General features: G+C 42.8%; 2 protein-coding genes across 4 annotated transcripts in view; both read right to left on the reverse strand.

Annotated features, from left to right (window-relative positions):
• Positions 1-3,381: 3,381 nt before the first annotated feature.
• On the reverse strand, positions 3,382-8,142 carry LOC129717318 (mucin-22-like). Its single transcript, XM_055667184.1, has 4 exons — positions 8,088-8,142; positions 6,028-6,537; positions 4,466-5,367; positions 3,382-4,408 (listed from the first exon to the last, which is right to left on the reverse strand). The coding sequence occupies exons 1-4, from the start codon at positions 8,140-8,142 to the stop codon at positions 4,118-4,120; spliced, it is 1,758 nt and encodes a 585-aa protein (XP_055523159.1). The 3' UTR covers positions 3,382-4,117.
• Positions 8,143-12,549: 4,407 nt separating this feature from the next.
• LOC129728938 (uncharacterized protein DDB_G0283357-like) overlaps positions 12,550-21,816 on the reverse strand; it is a 280,035-nt gene continuing 270,768 nt past the window's right edge. For 2 of the 3 annotated variants that reach the window (XM_055687416.1, XM_055687421.1), the window contains 2 exons: positions 13,674-19,900; positions 12,550-13,617 (listed from right to left, as the gene is read on the reverse strand). In XM_055687416.1, coding sequence (XP_055543391.1) covers positions 13,327-13,617; positions 13,674-19,900 — 6,518 coding nt within the window. In that variant the 3' untranslated portion in view covers positions 12,550-13,326. The remainder of the gene's footprint in view (positions 13,618-13,673; positions 19,901-21,816) is intronic. The other variant, XM_055687428.1, reaches the window with a different exon arrangement.

The raw sequence follows: 21,816 nt of genomic DNA on the forward strand, positions 1-21,816 counted from the left end.
GAGCCAACTGGACATCTCCAGAGAATAAGTTTTAAAGAAGTGGATTTTCACATATAAAAAGGTTTGGAAACTTTCAGAATCGGGCCCATAAATATAGTTCCACCGATCAATCGTAAAAAATACACATTTGTTTTAGGACCCATAAGGAACACGAAAATCAAAGTGCATGGGAGCGAAAAAATAATACCATCGCTTTTCCCATATTACCGTGTCACAGTCTAATATCTATGCATATACTTAAGTAGGGTAATGTATTTTGATTCATTAAAGTGACCAGAGGTTCAACAAAAATCCCGCGTAGAAAAACGTCCCGCGAAATGTCCCGCGTTCATCTAACATGTCCCACGCGCTTTTGCAATGCCACGCGATTTCAATAAAAAAGAACCACACTAATTCAGTAAATTTTTCATGATTAGTGTTAACCATCTCTGCTGTGGGCTGGCATTTTGGCGTAAGCACCAAATTTTTAAATTTCATTTTTTACGTATTACCAGCCAGGGTTGATATTTGTTGACATTCTTGAGTGAAAGTGAAAAAAAGTATCCTTGAACGTTATTTTTTCACAATCCTTTCAGAGATCTCCCTTCCCGCTTTTTGCATGGAAGTAAACTGTCAAAACACCTCATTGTATTTCATGCGATGGAAGCAAGACAACAAAATCAGTTTATCAGTTAACGAAGATTGTCAAGGCATCGGTCAGTGTCAGTGAAAAAGTGTTTCGGTGAGGTTCATTTTGATTGAGTGGACTGTTTGTTTTTCTTTTTCGCTTTGAAGTGAAGATCATTTGGTTGAATTTGTCGTCAAATTTTATTCCGTAACCGTGAACGATGCGCGCGATCTATTTCTGAGTATGGCAGCACGTTACTAGGACGAAAATCTAGTGTATCTGGAAGAGTGCTGCGATCATTGGAAGTGAAAATTGAAAATGATTGGCTGTAACTTTCGAAGAATTTTGCTGGGTAAAATGACTTATCAGCACTGATTACCACAGATAACAGATGGATATCTGCATGAAACCGGAAGTTGCCATCTTACAATTCAAAATGTTGTCTGAGGTCGACTTGTGGCTTCAGTGCACCATTACGATTCCGGAAACACCTATATTAGAAACCGGAAGTTTTTATCCTTAATTTAAAAATGGCGTCTGGAGTCGAGTTTTGGCTCCTGTACATCGACTCGATCATTGTAGGCTGTTTTCCGGAAAATCTGCTTGAAATAATTTGGAAAATCCATACCGAGCGTCTTAGCAGAGTGATATAAGAAATCAAAAGAAATAATTATCGGTTTCCGTTAGACTCTACTAGAATTTTGGGAAATAAATATTGAAATTCAGTCCGCGTAAATATATATTTCGACAGTGACATACAGTCATACTCAGTGCTTATGTGGACTGGTAAAGAGCAAAGCGTAAATCCTGTTTTTTATTTGTAGCAGGTAAAAATGAAAATTTAGCGCTCTTAATTGGAGTTAGCTAGGGAATTATGAAAGACCTGCCACCCCTTTCAGAGTACGGAGGAGTATCAAACCACCATAGAAATTTATATTTGATTGCCACCTTTAAACCACCATTAAAATATTTTTTGCCCTCAAAAACCTCCACATGCTAAATTTGATTCCATTTACTCGATTAGTTCTGAAGTTGTGGAAAGATTTGAGTTTCATTAGTAGGAAACCCCAGCCTTCCAGAAAAAAGAGGGTTGTCAAATTATTATGGACATATTTGTTACCCCTTAAAATATTCACTTGCCAAATTTAATTCCATTTACTTGGTTAGTTTCCGAGATGTGCAGAAATTTGTGTTTAATTTGTATGGAACTCTTGCCTTCCAGAAGAGGGAGGGGTGTTGAACCATTATGGACATGTTTGTTACATCTGAAAACATTCATATACCAGATTTGGTTGGCTTGATTGGTTCTCGAGCAGTGCGAAACTTGTGTTTCATTTGCATGAGACCCCTCCCTAATAGAAGATATTTATTATCTCTAAAAATATTCACCTGCCGAATTTGGTTCCTTTTACTTGGTTAGTTCTCGAAATATGCAGAAACTTGTGTTTCATTTGCATGGAACCCCTCCCTTCCAGAATAGGGAGGGGTCTCGAGCTATCTTAGTCACCTTTCTGCGAATTCATTTCTTCGTTGTATGGAAATTACTTTTGCGTGAATTTTACCATTTTCCTTTGAATTTTCCAGTTTTCTAGTCTTAAAAATTTGCCTTGGACGAAGACAAACGAAACAAAACAAAGCCAGCTCAAATCAGACGCTCCGTTGTAAAGTTATGGGCGGTCGCACATTTGTAACTTTATTTTATATATAAGAAAGTTCAAGTCCCTCCAGTATATCGTGCTCGCAACGGAATAATACCAGATTTAAGTCTTCCTTTCTCCATATGTTCATATGCAACCAATTTAATCTCCTCAGTTACGAAATCATTAGACTGAAAAAAATACACAATGCAACCGAATAGTTATTTTACCTTGATTTGTGGTGGCCCGGGGCCAGCCCCCCATAAGTGCCAGTTCCATAAGCCGGGGTGTGATTGTGTGAACCCCCGATTGTGCCATACAAACCCATTGTTTGTCAGCCATCCCATGGCGATCACAAAACTAATCTTTCTTGAATAAGTTTCCTCGAATACTTAACCAAGAAAGACTAGTCTTCTGACCCGAAACAGATGACTGACAAGTGACGGGTTGGATAGCTTAATCTCACCCCCACAGGCACAATCTCCCCCCATGCGTTTTCTGAGCAAATCGTGATTTTTAAAAATGTTTATTGTTGTCCTTCGATTTTTAAATGACGAATTTAAAACTACTCGAAATCGATTGAATGCCAGTTTGCCCATGTACCAACCGTCATCCAACAGATTTTGAGCAGATTCAATTCTTCATTTAAAAATCGAAGAACAACATGTTTTAAAAATCACGTGTTGCTTAGGCTTATTTTTCTAATCATAAAAATAAATTTGTTAAGGTTTATCGACACTTCTGGGAAACGAACATCCTGTGCAAAGCCGTGTTCAGGGGATGTTCGGTTTGTTTCGGTTTGTACCAATTCATCTTTATTGTAAAGTAAAGATTCTTCAAGCTTCACGTTGAACTTTGCAGCGCATGCAGCGTCTATCAAGCAATATTCGAAGCTCTTGCATGCAAAAAAGTCTTGTTGCGCGACAAATTCAGTCCATGTTGTATCAAGAATGACAGAAGACCATGCGACCTCATAGTAAACGCTAGTTGCACAACATGTATCCTGTGGAATATAACGAGTTCGAACTTTACTAATCATTCGCAACGAATCATGAAACGAAATGATTTCTTTTTTTATGCTCGTCAGAAAGATAACCCCGATGTTACAATAAATTACATTTATTTTCTCATTGTCAACCTAAGTACCTACACTGTCCTGTTTATTGTTTTAAAATTGAAAATTTATTCCAAACAATATTATTCACAAATAGTTCGCGCACAGTGCTCCGGGGTGGCGCCTTTCTCCGAAAACAATCGGAAACCCTCTTTTGCTCAACGGTCACGGAGCAAGAGGGACTCGTTTTCAGGAAATGGCTGCGACCACAGGCGAACCCATCTTGGTAACGTACCGTACGGCAGGGCTATGCTCGGCAACTGTGACACGAACTGGACGTGAAACCCAGATTATTTTCCCTATCGCACTAATCCTAACTTCGCTCCTCGCGGAAGGTCGGAAAATATGTACATTTGAGAATAAATACCTACACTTTTAAATGACTAATGTTTTGCTGTTCGTAATCTGCACGTATTTTAGATTTTTTCTCCTTTTTCGTTATGATTCGGTATGGCTTTTGAGTGGCGGTATGTTAAAGTTTGACATCTTGACTAGAACTAGATAGATGTCTCTAATCGTGTAATTGTTTGTCCGTATGGTTCTTTTAGAGAATCGAACCAATAAAAGAATTGTTACGAATCTGTTCTGTTGGCAGTCTTCCAAAAAGCGGTATGTATATCTACGTTTATTCTAAAACTACGTCTAGCTAGCTTATGAGACTAATCACGCGCGTCTTGATCGTTTCACCAATCGTTGACTATCCGTTTCTGCTTGTGCAATTTCTGAGTATTTCCTCTGGAAGCGCGGAGAACTGTTCACTCAGAACAGGCTTCGGTGGCGGTTACCAATGTTGATCCACTCTACCGGCAGTTCAGATCGTTCTTGCATCGGGGTGTTGCGACACTCCGGGATTTTGGCTACTCTCTCGCACCGTCGGCTAACACTCCAATAGACGTAACCCTTCGGACAGCGGTACATGCTCGGCATGAGTGTGCCACTGTTACGTCCCTCGCCACTCAGACAGCGAACGAAGGTGGAGCTGCATTTCTGATCCTCCAGGGCGAAGTGACCCTCTGATGGACACATTGGTTTCATTGTTTGAAGCTGCATCTGTAAAAACAAAATAAAAATAATTCAAAATTTAGCGGTGTGGATGGCACCACTTACCATTTTAATCTTAGGGCCCATAGCACTGCGGAGAAATCGCATACCAGACGATTGGCATTCATCGTAATCTTTAGCCGGCTCATTGCATTGGGTTCCCTCCTCGTTGTAGACGGTTGTATTTGGACAGCTGAACACCACAATGCTGTAGTCTAGGCTGTCCTGTTTCTGCGTACACTGATAGAACATGTTGCAGTCTTGCGGGTGCCGTCGGAAACCTGTCGGACAAACGAAGCTAGCCTGGCCTTCTTCAACTGGTGGACATTTGCTCTGACAACCTTCTGGGCATTCGTCCGGCTTGGCAGTGGTCGGTTTTTGTTCGTTACCTTGAGTTGTAGTTTCTTCACCAGCTTCAGTTTGGGATTCGGTAGTAGTGCCTTCCGTAGTTGTGGTTTGGGCTACTTCCTGCGTTGTAGTTTCTTGGGCAGGTTCATTCGTTGTCTCCTGTGCAGCTTCGGTTTGCTGAGCGGTTGTTTCAGCGGTGGTGGATTGAGTGGTTGTTTCGGTAGGTTGTGCGGTTGTCTCTTGCTCGGGTTGTGCTGTGCTTTCAGTGCTTTGCTGGGTTGTGGCTTCCGATTCAGACTGCGTTGTAGTCTCTCCTGGTTCTTGAGTTGTGGTAGCTTCACTTGCAGCCGTTGTCGTCGATGAGCTCTGTGTCGTTGTTTCTTGAGTGGTCTCTGGTTCTGGTTGAGCGGAAGTTTCTTGGTCCGTCGACGAGGTAGTTGTTTCCTGTTTTGACGTAGTTTCTTGAGCAGCTTGGGTGGTAGTCTCTTGTGCCGCAATCGTCGTGGTTTCCTGACTTGCTGTAGTTTCTTGAGCTGTGGTAGATTCCTGGCTTGCCGCTGCTGTAGTTGTCTGCATGCCAGGCTCCGTTGTGGTGGGACTGCTGGTTGAGCTTTGCTCTCCTGAAACAGAAGTGGTAGATTCAGCACTAGCTTCTGTGCTGCTAGTGGTCATTGGCTCGGTTGATGATGATTGTTCTTCGGTTGTAGACTTTCCCGAGCAGTCTCTCGGAGGCGAGACACTGTTCTCGTGGTTGCACGTATTTACACTAGGATCCCAGATTGTACCTTCCGGGCAGTCAAAATGGAATACGGAAAAGCTTTCGCCCATTCCGTCCCAATCGACGCATCGATAGAATTTTGTACAATCGTCAGGATTCGGAAAATAGCCTGCCTCGGTACAATTTACCGGAGTTGGTGATGATGTCGATGATTCCATGCTCATGGATGTGGATGAAGATGGCATGCTTGTGGTTGATGAAGCGGTTGTTGATGTGGAAGCTTCCGTGCTGGATAAGGTGGTTGTCATGCTTGGGGTCGTACTTGAAGTGCTAGTAGTTGTACTAGTCGTACTAGAGGTGGTAGTGGTCATGCTTTGGGTTGTGCTAGACATGCTTGGAGGTGAAGTGGTAGTGGAAGTCATGCTTGAGGAAGAGGTTGTCATGTTTGTTGTGGAGGACTGAGATGTGGGAGAAGAAGTGGTAGAGGAAGTGGTTGTTTCTGATGATGATGATGGTGATGATGATGTTGTGGAGGAGCTAGTTGATGACTCATTATTGTTACCTGACTGTCCGCCGCACATTTCAACTACGTTTTCGTGGTTACATGTTTGCAGTTCTTGGTCCCAAGCGGTTCCATCGCCGCAGGTGAAGTCGTATTTTGTGAAACCGCCCTTACCGTTGTCAACGCAACGGTAGAACTTTTTACAACCGTTTGGATCGGCCATGAAACCCTCCGATGTACACTTTCCACTCGATGGCTGGTTGGAGGTGGTTTCCTGACTGGCCGTTGTAGTTTCTTGCTTTTCTTCGGATGGTGTCGTGTCTGCTGTTGTAGTCGTTTGAGATTCCGAGGTAGTGGTAGTGTCTGTTGCTGTCGTTGTTGTTCCGTCAGTGGGTTGCTGTGTAGATTGACTCTCAGGTGCTGTTGTTTCCTGTGCTGATGTCGTTGTTGTTTCTGAGCTGGAAGACGATGTTGTAGTTTCTTGAGCGGCGTTCGTTGAGGAAGGCTGCGTTGTTTCTGGTTGCGACTGTGTAGTTGATTCAGCCGCTGTTGTTGTTTCTTGTGTAGTTTCTCATAAATTCTCACAGATTATAGAGTCGCTGTTTTTGCAACGATATAACACTGTTTTTATGAGGTTTGTGTATTTTCTTTTCATATCAACACTAAAACAAACAAATTTATCGCAAATATAAACTGGGATTGAATAAAATTGTCGATTATGTACAAATTACGACTGTTGAGCAATTTCTACATAAAAACCGGAAACCCTTTTTATTGCAATAATATCGATTAGAGCTGGAAAACTATCGATTTTACCGAATCATTGACCACTAAGTGTTCTTAGCGCCACCATACTGCGTATTGCGACATACTAAAAAACCGTTGCGTCTTTTTACACATGAAGCAAAATTAGCTTGGATGTCTGTTATCTGTGATTATACTGATTTACAAAAAATCGGCAAAAAATGTTTCGCCCTTTTTAGAAGACAGCCGAGACTAATTTTGTAAATAATAAGCATGCAGAGATGCCTAATTAGGTGATAGCTTCAAACCCAAAAAGTTTCAACCAATTCGGAGAGGGTGCTGCCAATGAGACGATTTGAGGCGAAATGCGTCAAGTGTTCCTACGTTGGATTTGAACAGAAGCATATTGCTGAAAAATTTACTGCAATCTTTAAATATTTTATCCACAACATGCAAAATAAATCTTCAAATATACCTTAAGGTTAAAATTCGAAGTGGTGACTCGAAGTCGGTCATTTTATGATTCAATTAGGTTTCACCTTAATCAATAGCCAAAATACCCGAACACTTCACCTTTCCATCTTCCTGAGTTGGGTCCCCCCTTAACCCTGGAAAGATAGTCTGCGTCAATTTGCCTCCTCGCTTGCAGCAATATTGCCCAATTTTTTCTAACCGTGTGTCTGTTTTTCTCGGTCTCTTTTGATTAATTAAGAAATATTCAAACCTTACTGCTGGTGATTGTTATTTTTTGATGTGTTAACACTGTAATGACCATTTATCGATAATTTATGAAGGAAAACTTGCATTTTTAGTTGTTCAAATGTCAGGAGTGGTTTTGACGCATGATTATAAGGCATTTTACAAGGTTTGCAGCATCTGAGCTTTTAGCAAACATTTCGGCAATTAGTTTGTTTGCCAAGTAGGTGTGCGGTAAAGTTTTCAGTTAAATTTATCACTATTTTGTGTACAAATTGAAAAAAGAGGTTTCAAAAACTCTGCGTAGAATATTGGAACAAAAATGATGTTGGTTTTAGCTCGCTAGAGGTCGTATTATCACTTAATATTCGCCATCTATAAGATTTTGGTTGTCAATGTGGGGCTCGGGGCCCGAGGCACGAGTCTTATGTGGGGGCCCCAAAATAAAGCTCACTGAAAAACTTATCAATTATATGATAAAAGTTCAAGTTCCTCCCGTAAATCGTACACGCAACAGAATAATTCCAGATTTAAGTCTTCCTTGCTCCATATGTCCATATGCAACCAATTTAATTTCCTCAGTTGTGCAATCATTAGACTGAAAACAATACACACGCAACAGAATAGTTATTTTACCTTGATTTATGGGCCAGTCCCCCATAAATGCCAGTTTTATATACCGTAAGCCGGGGTGCGATTGTGCCGGTGGGGATAGATTGTGCCATCCAAACCCATTGTTTGTCAGCCATCCCATGGCGATCACAAAACTAATCTTTCTTGAAGAAGTTTCTTCAAACCAAGAAAGACTAGTCTTCTGACCCGAAACAGATGACTGACAAGTCACGGGTTGGATGGCTCAATTCCACCCCCACAGGCCCAATCTCCCCCTGTTGTCCTTCGATTTTTAAATGACGAATATAAAACTACTTGGAATCGATTGAATGGCAGTTTGCCCATGTACTGTCATTCAACCGATTTTGAGCAGATTTATTTCTTCATTGAAAAATCTAGGAACAACATTTTTTAAAAATCGCGTGTTGCTTAGGCTTATTTTTCTAATCATAAAAATAAATATGTTAAGTTTTATAGACACTTCTGGGAAACGAACATCCTGTGCAAAGCCGTGTTCAGTGGATGTTCTAAAATTTTGACTATAAGCGTTTTATGACCAACATATTTGATTGTTCACACTCTGACAAAATTTTCTATCGCTAACCAAAATGCTTGTTTTTCTTTTAACTTTAGTCAGTTTCTCGCTGCGGGTTCTAAAATACAATATTATTTCTGCATCCTTTATCTCGTTGCTCTGATAACCTCTACGAATATTTTGAAGATTATGTCACATTCAGATGAAAAAGAAATTACTTCGATACAGTTTCGGTTTGTATGAATTCATCTTTATTGTAAAGTAAAGATTCTTCAAGCTTCACGTTGAACTTTGTAGCTCATGCAGCGTCTATCATGCAATATCCAAAGCCCTTGCATGCAAAAAAGTCTTGTTGCGCGACAAATTTAGTCCATGTTGTATCAAGAAAAGACCATGCGACCTTATAGTAAACGCTAGTTGCACAACATGTATTCTGTGGAATATAACGAGTTCGAACTTTACTACACCCAACGCAAACGGGGAACATTTTATTACTTTAGGGCAATTTTTTATTACTTATTGTGTCTTATGACTGCGCATTATACACAAATAGTAATAACTGAAAAGTAACAAAAATTATGACGGGCTACAAGCGTATGCCCGTCATAATTTTTGTTACTGCAGGAGAACATACAGCCAAGCACCGCAGTGCATGTGTCAGCAAGACTTCACTCGCTGCATTTGTATTGATGCAACGATCAGATTCATTTTTGCTCCCTTCATCCACACATAATGAGAATCTCACCCATCAACCTCAAATGTCTAATTAGAAACAGTTTCGTTTCGTCCCCCAGTGTTTACATGAAATGAATATATGTCATACTGTCTGAACAGAGTTGCCGAAGTTGCGAATATTGTTCTGGATGGGCACGAGTTTTGTATTTTCAAACAGGTGCAAATGAGTTTCCATGAACCAATGAGTATGTGTTTTGGATAGCTTGCAAGAAAGCGAATGTTTTTGTTTTTCTCTAACGCAGTTTACAGATCGTGATGTCATTTAAAGACGCATTTCAAGTCTTTGAAATCATCAACGTTTGCATACTCTATGACGGGGAAAATGCTGCTTGGCAGCTCTTGTCATATTCTTCCTCTACTCCATATGCATACAACGAGCGAACTAATACACGCTCACCGGATGAATTGGAGATTGAAGAAACTTGTAACATGTGCAACATATGCGGCGGTGTGTGATTTTTTTCTTTTACTTGAGATTAGGGTTGTCGATATTAAAAATAGAATATCGATATTTGCTTTATCGATATTAAAAGCGGCATCGATATTGAAATCGATAATGCACGCCGATATCGATATTTTATCGATATTTTCTTCTATGCACTAAGGTCGTTTTTACGCGGCTTTTTTACGCGGATTCCGGAATTTACGCGTTTTTTTACGCGGATTCCGGAATTTACGCGGTTTTTTTACGCGGATTCCGGAATTTACGCGATATTTTTTTTGCGCGGATTTCGGTTTCCCTTCACTCGGAATGCAGAATTAACGCTGGTTTTTTTACGCGGATTCCGGAATTTACGCGTTATTTTACGCGGATTCCGGAATTTACGCGGTTTTTCACGCGGCACGTAACCCCCTCGTAAAAAGCGACTTTAGTGTATATTTTTTGTTCGGCTTTCAGCAACCCGGTGGCATCGGCCTTGTTTCCTGAAGCTGCCGTGAAAGACAGTGGCGCTAGTCTCATTTATGTTTTTGAAGGTTTGTTCACACAGCAGTGTGAGCGCAACGAGCGAAGCATAATATATGTTGCACAGAGTTATGCGCTTGAATCAATTTATTTATTTAAAAAAAAATTAACTTAGCTTTGTAAATGTTTAAAAGTGGCGCTGATATGCTATCTCATTTACACGTACGTTGAAATGTTATTCCTTAAATCATCGCGCGATGTCAGCTGCCTGCAAGAAACACCGCCGTTCGCAATCGGCAAGAATAAACGTTGTTTACATTCTAAAATAATGCAATGCATTTTTTTTTGTTCCATCCAGCAAAGCACTCGACGTTTCGTGCAATAAATACATCACCCGAAAACAATACAAAAGCACACTGCCACTGAACACCGATACTGTATGCACGTATGAACACTGCTTTTTTTCGTGTTTCGATGAATCAGCTGTCAAATTACATGTAAAACTGATCCAGTGATACAGCTAATGCTGGCTTCACCAGAGGGCTCTTGTGGCTGTCAAACCACATACATTTTCCATCTACCACTCATTGATTCTGGTACCAGCATTTCTGGTACCCACTTTTCGGTTGGTTTGCCCTAAAACAAGTGTAATAGAGTAAACGTCCCATTTCGTCGGTAGACTTATTCTCGAGTAAATGTCGTTCTAGATGGACAAAAAACAAGAGCTCAACATTTGTTTTCAGTACAATGTGCACTCTTAATGAATAAGATAAGTTTTGTAAGCATTTGAAATGAAATATTACCGCCGTGATGAATTTATGATTGGGAGGCAAAATGTTGACGTTTATAGGCCCCTGGGCTTCACTCATGTTGAACGTAAACGTCTGTGATGCCACCGGGTTGGCTTTCTGTTAGGCCTGAAACAAGCTGAACGCCAACGTGAGCGATCGGGCGAGATTCATGCCGAAGGTTAATAAACAGCCGTGAGTAGAGTTGTTCATTAACCTACGGTAAGAATCTCACCCGATCGGTCGCGTTGGCGTTCAGCATGTTTCATGCCTTAGTATTGAATATTCCGGTGAAGTGTTTGCTATTTCATCTCGTCCGTTACGACAGCGGGCCGATTGCTGATCGCTTTACGCAAGGTGCATTTTCCAATCAGATTAAACCGACGTTTCGTGAGCCGCGTCTCCTAATCGTCACTGATCCATTGACTAATCACCAGCCAGTTACTGAAGCATCCTACCTGAACATTCATGTTATCGCTTTTGTAACACCGATTGTTTACTGAAATTCATCGATTCTGCCATCCCAACGCAACACCAAGGCATCGCATTTGATCGGTTTAATGTGGTGGTTATTGCCCCGAGAAGTTCCACACCCAAATTTCTGGAAATTCGCTCTAAGCATGCTGTCAATAAAAATAGAGATATGGCAACCATATTTCTGTCGAACTGCTTACATTTTCCATCTATCACTTAGGAACCATTCAAATATTACATAACGCGGAATTTGGCAATTTTCAATACCCACCCACCCCTATGTAACGCAATTTTACATGTTTGCCACATGTAATATAACGCTCCGCTAAATACCCCCTCACCCCCTAGAGCGTTATGTATTATTTGAATGATCCCTTATTGATTCTAGTACCAACAATTCTGGTACCTATACTTTTTAGTTGATTTGCCTTAAAATAGCTGAAATAGAGTAAACGTCCTTTAATTGCTATTGACCTATTTTCAAATAAATATATTTATCAATGGAGAAACCAAGCCTTAACGTTTGTTTTCAGTATAATGTGCTCTTTCAATGAATATTTTATATTGCGTGTAAGCATTTTAAATTTGATTCTGATGCCATGATGAATTTATGATTGGTAGGCAAAATTTCGACGGCAGCACTCCCCTGATGGCAACCGAGAATATCGGACAGCAATATCGAGTCGCAATATCGAAATATCGATAATATCAAATGCGCCAATATCGTTCGAAAATATCGATATTGCGTGGGGCAAATATCGATAATATCAAATATCGATAAAATATCAGCAACCCTACTTGAGATGGAAAGGGAGCAGTTTTTGATAGAAAAAATCTTGCATGTGGTTGAAACGACCATTATTAGATAGTCGTACTCCCGTAACACGTGCTAAATATATGACAGTATGTGTTGTTACTTGACTGGGGAAGAATTTTATTGCCTTTTTAGTAATAGGATTGTTACCTAAAAAGCAATTTTGCGCTATTGCTTCTAAGGTAATAAGGAAAAGTTTTGCGTGTAATCATCCACAACGAATCATCAAATCAAACGAAATGATTTCTTTTTTTTGCTCGTCAGAAAGATAACTCCGATGTTACAATAAATTACATTTATTTTCTCATTGTCAACCTAAGTACCTACACTGTCCTGTTTCTTGTTTTAAAATTGAAAATTTATTCCAAACATTATTATTCACAAATAGTTCGCGCACAGTGCTCCGGGGTGGCACCTTTCTCCGAAAACAATCGGAATCCCTCTTTTGCTCAACGGAGGCAAGAGGGACTCGTTTCCAGGAAATGGCTGCGACCACAGGCGAACCCATCTTGGTAACGTACCGTACGGCAGGGCTGTGCTCGGCAACTGTGACACGAACTGGACGTGAAACCCAGATTATTTTCCCTATCGCACTAATCCTAACTTCGCTGCTATTTTCACTTCTCGCGGAAGGTCGGAAAATATGTACATTTGAGAATAAATACCTACACTTTTAAATGACTAATGTTTTGCTGTTCGTAATCTGCACGTATTTTAGATTTTTTCTCCTTTTTCGTTATGATTCGGTATGGCTTTTGAGTGGCGGTATGTTAAAGTTTGACATCTTGACTAGAACTAGATAGATGTCTCTAATCGTGTAATTGTTTGTCCGTATGGTTCTTTTAGAGCATCGAACCAATAAAAGAATTGTTACGAATCTGTTCTGTTGGCAGTCTTCCAAAAAGCGGTATGTATATCTACGTTTATTCTAAAACTACGTCTAGCTAGCTTATGAGACTAATCACGCGCGTCTTGATCGTTTCACCAATCGTTGACTATCCGTTTCTGCTTGTGCAATTTCTGAGTATTTCCTCTGGAAGCGCGGAGAACTGTTCACTCAGAACAGGCTTCGGCGGCGGTTACCAATGTTGATCCACTCTACCGGCAGTTCAGATCGTTCTTGCATCGGGGTGTTGCGACACTCCGGGATTTTGGCTACTCTCTCGCACCGTCGGCTAACACTCCAGTAGACGTAGCCCTTCGGACAGCGGTACATGCTCGGCATGAGTGTGCCACTGTTACGTCCCTCGCCACTCAGACAGCGAACGAAGGTGGAGCTGCATTTCTGATCCTCCAGGGCGAAGTGACCCTCTGATGGACACATTGGTTTCATTGTTTGAAGTTGCATCTGTGAAAACAAAAATAATTAATTAACAATTTGGTTGTGTGGATGGTACCACTTACCATTTTAATCTTAGGGCCCATAGCACTGCGGAGGAATCGCATACCAGACGATTGGCATTCATCGGCATCTTTAGCCGGCTCATTGCATTGGGTTCCCTCCTCGTTGTAGACGGTTGTATTTGGACAGCTGAACACCACAATGCTGTAGTCTAGGCTGTCCTGTTTCTGCGTACACTGATAGAACATGTTGCAGTCTTGCGGGTGCCGTCGGAAGCCTGTCGGACAAACGAAGCTAGCCTGGCCTTCTTCAACTGGTGGACATTTGCTCTGACAACCTTCTGGGCATTCGTCCGGCTTGGCAGTGGTCGGTTTTTGTTCGTTACCTTGAGTTGTAGTTTCTTCACCAGCTTCAGTTTGGGATTCGGTAGTAGTGCCTTCCGTAGTTGTGGTTTGGGCTGCTCCCTGCGTTGTAGTTTCTTGGGCAGGTTCATTCGTTGTCTCCTGTGCAGCTTCGGTTTGCTGAGCGGTTGTTTCAGCGGTGGTGGATTGAGTGGTTGTTTCGGTAGGTTGTGCGGTTGTCTCTTGTTCGGGTTGTGCTGTGCTTTCAGTGCTTTGCTGGGTTGTGGCTTCCGATGCAGACTGCGTTGTAGTCTCTCCTGGTTCTTGAGTTGTGGTAGCTTCACTGGCAGCCGTTGTCGTCGATGAGCTCTGTGTCGTTGTTTCTTGAGTTGTCTCTGGTTCTGGTTGAGCGGTTGTTTCTTGGTCCGTCGACGAGGTAGTTGTTTCCTGTTTTGACGTAGTTTCTTGAGCAGCTTGAGTGGTAGTCTCCTGTGCTGCAATCGTCGTGGTTTCCTGACTTGCTGTAGTTTCTTGAGCTGTGGTAGATTCCTGGCTTGCCGCTGCTGTAGTTGTCTGCATGCCAGGCTCCGTTGTGGTGGGGCTGCTGGTTGAGCTTTGCTCTCCTGAAACAGAAGTGGTAGATTCAGCACTAGCTTCTGTGCTGCTAGTGGTCATTGGCTCGGTTGATGATGATTGTTCTTCGGTTGTAGACTTTCCCGAGCAGTCTCTCGGAGGCGAGACACTGTTCTCGTGGTTACACGTATTTACACTAGGATCCCAGATTGTACCTTCCGGGCAGTCGAAATGGAATACGGAAAAGCTTTCGCCCATTCCGTCCCAATCGACGCATCGATAGAATTTTGTACAATCGTCAGGATTCGGAAAATAGCCTGCCTCGGTACAATTTACCGGAGTTGGTGATGATGTCGATGATTCCATGCTCATGGATGTGGATGAAGATGGCATGCTTGTGGTTGATGAAGCGGTTGTTGATGTGGAAGCTTCCGTGCTGGATAAGGTGGTTGTCATGCTTGGGGTCGTACTTGAAGTGCTAGTAGTTGTACTAGTCGTACTAGAGGTGGTAGTGGTCATGCTTTGGGTTGTGCTAGACATGCTTGGAGGTGAAGTGGTAGTGGAAGTCATGCTTGAGGAAGAGGTTGTCATGCTTGTTGTGGAGGACTGAGATGTGGGAGAAGAAGTGGTAGAGGAAGTGGTTGTTTCTGATGATGATGATGGTGATGATGATGTTGTGGAGGAGCTAGTTGATGACTCATTATTGTTACCTGACTGTCCGCCGCACATTTCAACTACGTTTTCGTGGTTACATGTTTGCAGTTCTTGGTCCCAAGCGGTTCCATCGCCGCAGGTGAAGTCGTATTTTGTGAAACCGCCCTTACCGTTGTCAACGCAACGGTAGAACTTTTTACAATCGTTTGGATCGGCCATGAAACCCTCCGATGTACACTTTCCACTCGATGGCTGGCTGGAGGTGGTTTCCTGACTGGCCGTTGTAGTTTCTTGCTTTTCTTCGGATGGTGTCGTGTCTGCTGTTGTAGTCGTTTGAGATTCCGAGGTAGTGGTAGTGTCTGTTGCTGTCGTTGTTGTTCCGTCAGTGGGTTGCTGTGTAGATTGACTTTCAGGTGCTGTTGTTTCCTGTGCTGATGTCGTTGTTGTTTCTGAGCTGGAAGATGTTGTTGTAGTTTCTTGAGCGGCGTTCGTCGAGGTAGGCTGCGTTGTTTTTGGTTGCGACTGTGTAGTTGATTCAGCCGCTGTTGTTGTTTCTTGTGTAGTTTCCTGAGTACTTGATCCTTGGGTTGTTCCTTCTTGAGTGGTGGATTCAGGGGCAGAACTTGTAGTTTTTTCGGTGCTTTCTTGGTTTGTAGATTCCGACGATGAAGCCGTGGTAGTCACTTGATTTTCTGAATCCGGTGGAGACTGCGTGCTTTGGGCTTCTGGTTCCGGTGCTGGCTCCGGTGGTCGATCAGCTCCACAGTTTTCGACATTGTACTCGTGATCACAACCTTGGTTTTTCTGATCCCATGCTGTTCCGTCGGCACATTTGAATTCATGTTTGGTGTAGCCTCCGTTTCCGTTGTCAACACAGCGGAAGAACTTCCGACAGTCCTCTGGATGGGGCATAAAGCCCTCCGATTCACATCCCTCAGGGGAAAGAGTGGTTGATGATTGGGTTTCTGTGGTTTGCTCAGCAGCTGCCATGGTCGTAGTTTCTTCTGTCTTATTGGGTTGAGTTGTGGTCGGTTGATCGGTTGTGCTTGCTGGTGTAGTTTCTTGGCTTGATGATGTAGTTTGCTGTCCTTGGGTAGTTTCCTCTTTTGGTGATTCGGTACTGTCGGTGCTTGCTGGTGAGGTTTCTTGGCTCGATGTTGTAGTTTGCTGTCCTTGGGTGGTTTCCTCTTTCGGTGATTCAGTACTTTCAGTAGCAGAAGTTGTTTCCTGACCAGCACTCGTAGTTTCAGCTGGTTTGCTGCTTGAAGAAGGTGCTTGAGTCATTGTTTCTTGCGGTTCGGTGGTGCTGGATGAGGATGTTTCTGCTGGCATCGATTCGGTAGAACTTGATTGTTCTGGAGGTAGATAAGTATTGCCAGGCCCGTTCGGGCTTCCTTCAGGGCGTCCATCACCGCTCGATGGACTTTGGCCTCCACTTCCACATTTTGAGTTTTGTACGGATTGCGGGTGGTTACATGCCAGAATATCATTATCCCATACTGTACCAGCTCCACAATTGAACTCATACCTCGTGTAACCTCCGTTTCCGTTATCAACACATCGATAGAATTTCTTACAGTTCGATTCATGTTCCATGAAACCTTCTCGCTCGCAAACACCGTTGCTTCCCGCCGGTACTGCCGGGGAACTTGTAGTAGTCGTTTGTTGACATGGCGGTACGGTTGATGTGGAATTATTTTCCTGCTGCTGTGAACCGGACGGTGCTTGGCCCGTAGATCCTTCACTTGGCGCTTGCGAGCCTGAACCCCCAGAACCTTCTGGCCCAGTGGGTCCCTGTGGTCCATTTCCTCCATTATCGCCTGGGCTTCCGGAACCATCAGGACCATTTGGTCCATCAGGACCGTCAGGACCACCAGGACCACCAGGACCATTAGGACCACTTGGACCATTAGGACCCCCTGAGCCATTGGGACCATCCGGCCCATTTGGACCGCTTGGACCATTCGAACCATTTGGACCGCTGGGACCATTTGGACCATCTGGTCCTTGTCCGCCTCCATTTGGTCCACCAGGGCCATCAGGACCTTGGTTATTGTTATTTGGACCGCTTGGTCCTTGGTTATTGTTATTTGGACCGCTGGGTCCTTGATTATTGTTGCTTGGGCCACTAGGTCCTTGGTTATTGTTGTTGGAACCACTGGGACCTTGTCCAGTTCCACTCTGTCCGCTCGAGCCTTGGTTATTGTTGTTGTTACTTGGTTTACTGGAATCACCACCGGCTCCTTGTGACATTCCCCGTCGGCAAGTAGAATTCTCGACTGCCCAATCGTGATTACAGTTTGAAATACTATCGTCCCACACGGTGTTATTGCCGCACATGAATTCATATTTCGTGAATCCTCCTTGGCCATTCGACACGCAGCGGTAAAATTTCTGACAGTCATTGGGGTCACCCATGAAGCCATCCTCCTTGCAAGCAGGTGAATCGCCATCATTAGTGCCAGTCGTAGTCGAACTGGGTTTGGCGGTGGTTGTCGTCATCGACGTCGAGGAGGAGGTTGCTGCTGTAGTCGTGGTAGTAGCCGCAGTTGTCGCTGACGACGATGTAGTTTGTATTTCGTTGGCACCCTTGTCAGCATCATCCTCCGTTGATTGCGATGTCGGGGTGGCAGTGGTCGGAGATGTTTCGACCGCTTCGGTTCCCGAAGACGACGACGGCGACGACGATGACGGAGCAACAGTAGAAGATGTGGTCCCTGGAGCCTGGGTGGTTCCTTCGTTACCTTGGTTCGATTGCTCCGAGGACCCTTGCTGTCCACTTTGGTTATTGGAGGATCCGTTTTGGCCTTGCTGGCTTGATCCACTGGATTGACCCTGATTGCTTTGATTGTTATTGTTGGTTTGAGAGTTTTGATTGCTGCTGCTGCTTCCTTGATTGTTTTGATTGTTCTGGTTGTTATTGTTGCTCTGATTATTCTGATTACTCTGATTGTTCTGATTGCTCTGGTTGTTATTGTTGCTTTGATTATTCTGATTGTTTTGATTATTCTGATTGTTTTGATTATTCTGATTGTTTTGATTGTTCTGATTGCTCTGATTATTCTGATTGCTCTGATTATTCTGATTGTTCTGGTTACTTTGATTATTCTGATTCGATTGATTGTTTTGACTGTTCTGACTGTTTTGATTATTCTGATTGTTTTGATTGTTCTGATTACTCTGACTGGACTGATTGTTCTGATTGTTCTGATTATTCTGGTTATTATTACTTGATTGATTGTTGCTGTTATTTTGATTGTTATTGTTCGACTGATTATTCGATGATTGTTGTTGGTTGTTGTTTGATTGATTATTGGACGATTGTTGTTGGCTGCTACTTGATTGTTGTTGATTATTGTTTGATTGATTATTGGACGATTGTTGTTGATTATTTGACGATTGTTGTTGATTGCTACTCGATTGTTGTTGATTGTTGTTCGATTGATTAGATCCTTGGCTTTGGTTGTTCGATCCCTGGTTGCTGCTGCTGCTGCTGCTCTGACCCTGGCTCTGATTGTTCCATTGATTATTGCTAGAAGATCCGTTTTGGTTGCTGTTCGACTGGTTGTTGCCGCTTGACTGGCTACTCTGAGAGGAACCTTGGTTGTTATTGTTCGACTGGTTGTTGCTGTTCGATCCTTGACTGCTGGAACCCTGGTTGTTACTGTTAGATTGATTGTTACTGGATGATGACGAGGAGCTTGAACTGCTGCTACTACTCGTGCTGCTGGAGCTGCTAGATGAAGACTGTGACGACTGTGACGATTGTGACGACTGTGAGCTTCCATTTCCATCGCTAGTACTTGTGGTCATATTCTGGTAGTTACTCATGGAATTGCTGGCGTTGGATTGTGACGAGGTCGTGTTTGTTGTTACGCCGTTTTCTGTCATGGATCCACTGCTTTGGGATGAATTTTGCTCGGCTGACGCGTTTGACTGACTGAAGGACTCCATATTCACTACGTAATCGTTCTCCGCTCGCTTGGAGCACCTTTCGACGGCGTAATCGTGATTACAGGCATTGATCTGGTCATCCCACACGGTTCCATCACCACAGCGGAAGGAATAAGTCATGAAGCCGCCATTGCCATTCGATACGCAACGGTAGAACACTTGACAGTCGACTGGATCACCAACAAACCCTTCCTCGCTACATGGCGAAGAGCTGTTCTCATTCTGATTCCCAGCCGGAGTTTGCCCGCCATCGGCTTCTGCTGGTTTCCCAGCCGAAGTTTCCCCGCCATCGGCTCCCGCTGGTTTTTCATAGTGATACCCTCCATCGCCACCGTTGGAGTTCAAATCATTTTCATTGGCTCCTTCTGGCTTTTCATAATGATAACCACCATCGTCACCGTTCGAATTCAGATCATTTTCGTTGTCAGCTGGCTCTGGCGGAGCTGGCGGTTGCAAACCCTCGTCTTGTTCTTGCTCTGGTTCCTGAGGTTGCTGCGGTGCTTGCGACTGTTCCGGTGCACTGGCCTCTGGAGCAGCATTGTCATTTGAACCGCCGTCAATTTCATTGTTTCCACCTCCACATTCTGGCCGATCGGAGTTACTAGGATGAACGCAGGTACTCTCAATCTCGGAATAAACCGTTCCCGGTCCGCAGCGGAACATGTATGAGGTAAAATGGTCCCCTTCCTGTACGCATCGGTGGAAAGCGTTGCAGTCGTTCGGGTCAGCGAAAAATCCCTCCTCCTGGCACTCGAATCGAGCGGCGGCTGTGAAAGAAAAAGACAGTAAAGAATAATCGATTAGTGCTCATGTGAATGCTGTGGTCTATCTAATATCATCACACTGTTTAAGGTTTTCGCCAGAGCAATTTGAGCATCAGTTTTAAGATAAAATTAAATAATGGAAGATACGCTTCAGAGAGTAAATTAAAATAATTTACCTGGTACCTCGAAGCAGGTGTGAACTGTACAGATCTCGTTTGTATTACGATGAAACGGGGCATAGGAGAAGCTATAGGAGTGTGCCCTTGTCAGAAATGAGAACGACTACCCCCGGGGACCAGACAAGAACACTGCACGTCGTGGACCAGGGCTGATGTAATCTGGCCGGGTGCATCGAGTATGCTTTATATATGTACTATGGCCACAGCTCCTGTCCTGGGTGGCAATTGTTTCGCTAGCAATGAGTTTCTGGTCCGCCCAAAAACACACAAAGTAAAAATAAGCTAAACTGGGAACCGATATTGGCATGGGCAGTAGAAATAATCGGGGACGCTTTGTTTGGAATGGTTCACCACAGGAGGAAAGCTAGAGTGCAGTGGCTGTGCAACAAACGATAAGATTTAATTAGATTTTTTCCCCGTTTTGGTCTTTGACTTTACCTATGCCACTCCATGCCGTGCCAGTAGTTTCGAAAGTGTTTTGTAAATAACGGCTGCGGGAAATAGGAAAAGTTGCATCTGAAAGTTCTCACGGAACTGCTTTGACTGTTTTACACCTGCTTTCATCGCACAGGTCGAATGCGTTCTCGAACGGGACCCTCAAGTTGGGGCCCTTTGAAGTGGGTGTATGCTTTGTCCTTTAAGAACAGAGTGTGGTGAGACTGTAGACTTTAAAAATTATTGCTAAACTGTATGTTTGAGTTTCGCTTGGAGTCTGCCTTTATTGATCTTTGTTTAATTGTTTTCCTTTCGGCGTTTATTGTTTTGTAGCCTTTCAATGTGATACTTACGGTTAAATGTAGAACATAAATCAATGAAACTAAAAACTCTTACTAGCGATGCTCGTGTTCCACGTGAGAGTTTTAAAAAATCTTTTTAAAAGTGCGCTTTTACGTTGAACCATGTTGGTACCTTCTACGAAAATGCGTAAATGAAATGATCAATAAGTGTGCCAAAGACGCTCAAACGATTTATTGCAAAAGCGCTACTATGGACAGTTACTTTTTTTCAAGTTAAAAACAACATGGTTACGGTAGAGGCATGTAACTACTACATTTCAAATGTTACGATTGAGACATAGCGTTGTGCGTTTGGAAGTTGAAGGCTTCTTGGTCATGCTTCTTTATGCTTAGAGAAAAAAGATACTTTCAATTTAAAATCGATCGTCAAAAAAAGTACCCCAAAGTAACTCTCTGACTTTTCACTTTTCCCTCTTATTTGAAATACATATCCTTCGAACTTTGGAAGTGATTGCCATTGCTCAAGTTTGCTCTTTCAACCGGAATTCGCGTTTTCGATTGATTCCTCTGGAACCAAGAGAGAGCAATTTATCGTACCTCTTTCCCTTATTATTATGTATAGTACGTAATTTATGTGTACAGCACATAAAACATCCCTGGTTTAATAATGTCTAAATGTTTTGCAACAGTAAACCGTATATAAACATAATTAAAAGGGAATTGAATAAAAATAATAACTTATTGTGATGGCGTTTGAGTCACTTTTTCATCACCTAGAAATTATTTGAATATGCTTTTCAAGCTTTATATCTCGAAATGAATAATGTTCTTGGAAAATTATCATTTTATGCTTTTGTACGGAAAAATGGCTTTTGAGACATATTTGCGATTACGTATTTGGCATTCGTCAATTATGCAAAAAGTAACTCTAATCGGTACTAAACATTTTTCGTGTCACTAATCTAAACATATAAAAATGCAGCTCTGTCTGTCTGTCTGATTC

Source organism: Wyeomyia smithii, chromosome 1 (genome assembly GCF_029784165.1).
Source record: "Wyeomyia smithii strain HCP4-BCI-WySm-NY-G18 chromosome 1, ASM2978416v1, whole genome shotgun sequence".
NCBI classification, from domain to species: domain Eukaryota; kingdom Metazoa; phylum Arthropoda; class Insecta; order Diptera; family Culicidae; genus Wyeomyia; species Wyeomyia smithii.

Excerpts from the sequence above, each read along its gene's own strand:
- LOC129717318 (XM_055667184.1), bottom strand. The coding sequence starts at position 8,142 with ATGGGTTTGGATGGCACAATCTATCCCCACCGGCACAATCGCACCCCG. Across the intron at positions 6,538-8,087 it reads CAATCGCACCCCGGCTTACG|AAACTACACAAGAAACAACA; the intron begins GTATATAAAACT and ends AGAATTTATGAG. Across the intron at positions 4,409-4,465 it reads TGGGCCCTAAGATTAAAATG|ATGCAGCTTCAAACAATGAA; the intron begins GTAAGTGGTGCC and ends TTGTTTTTACAG.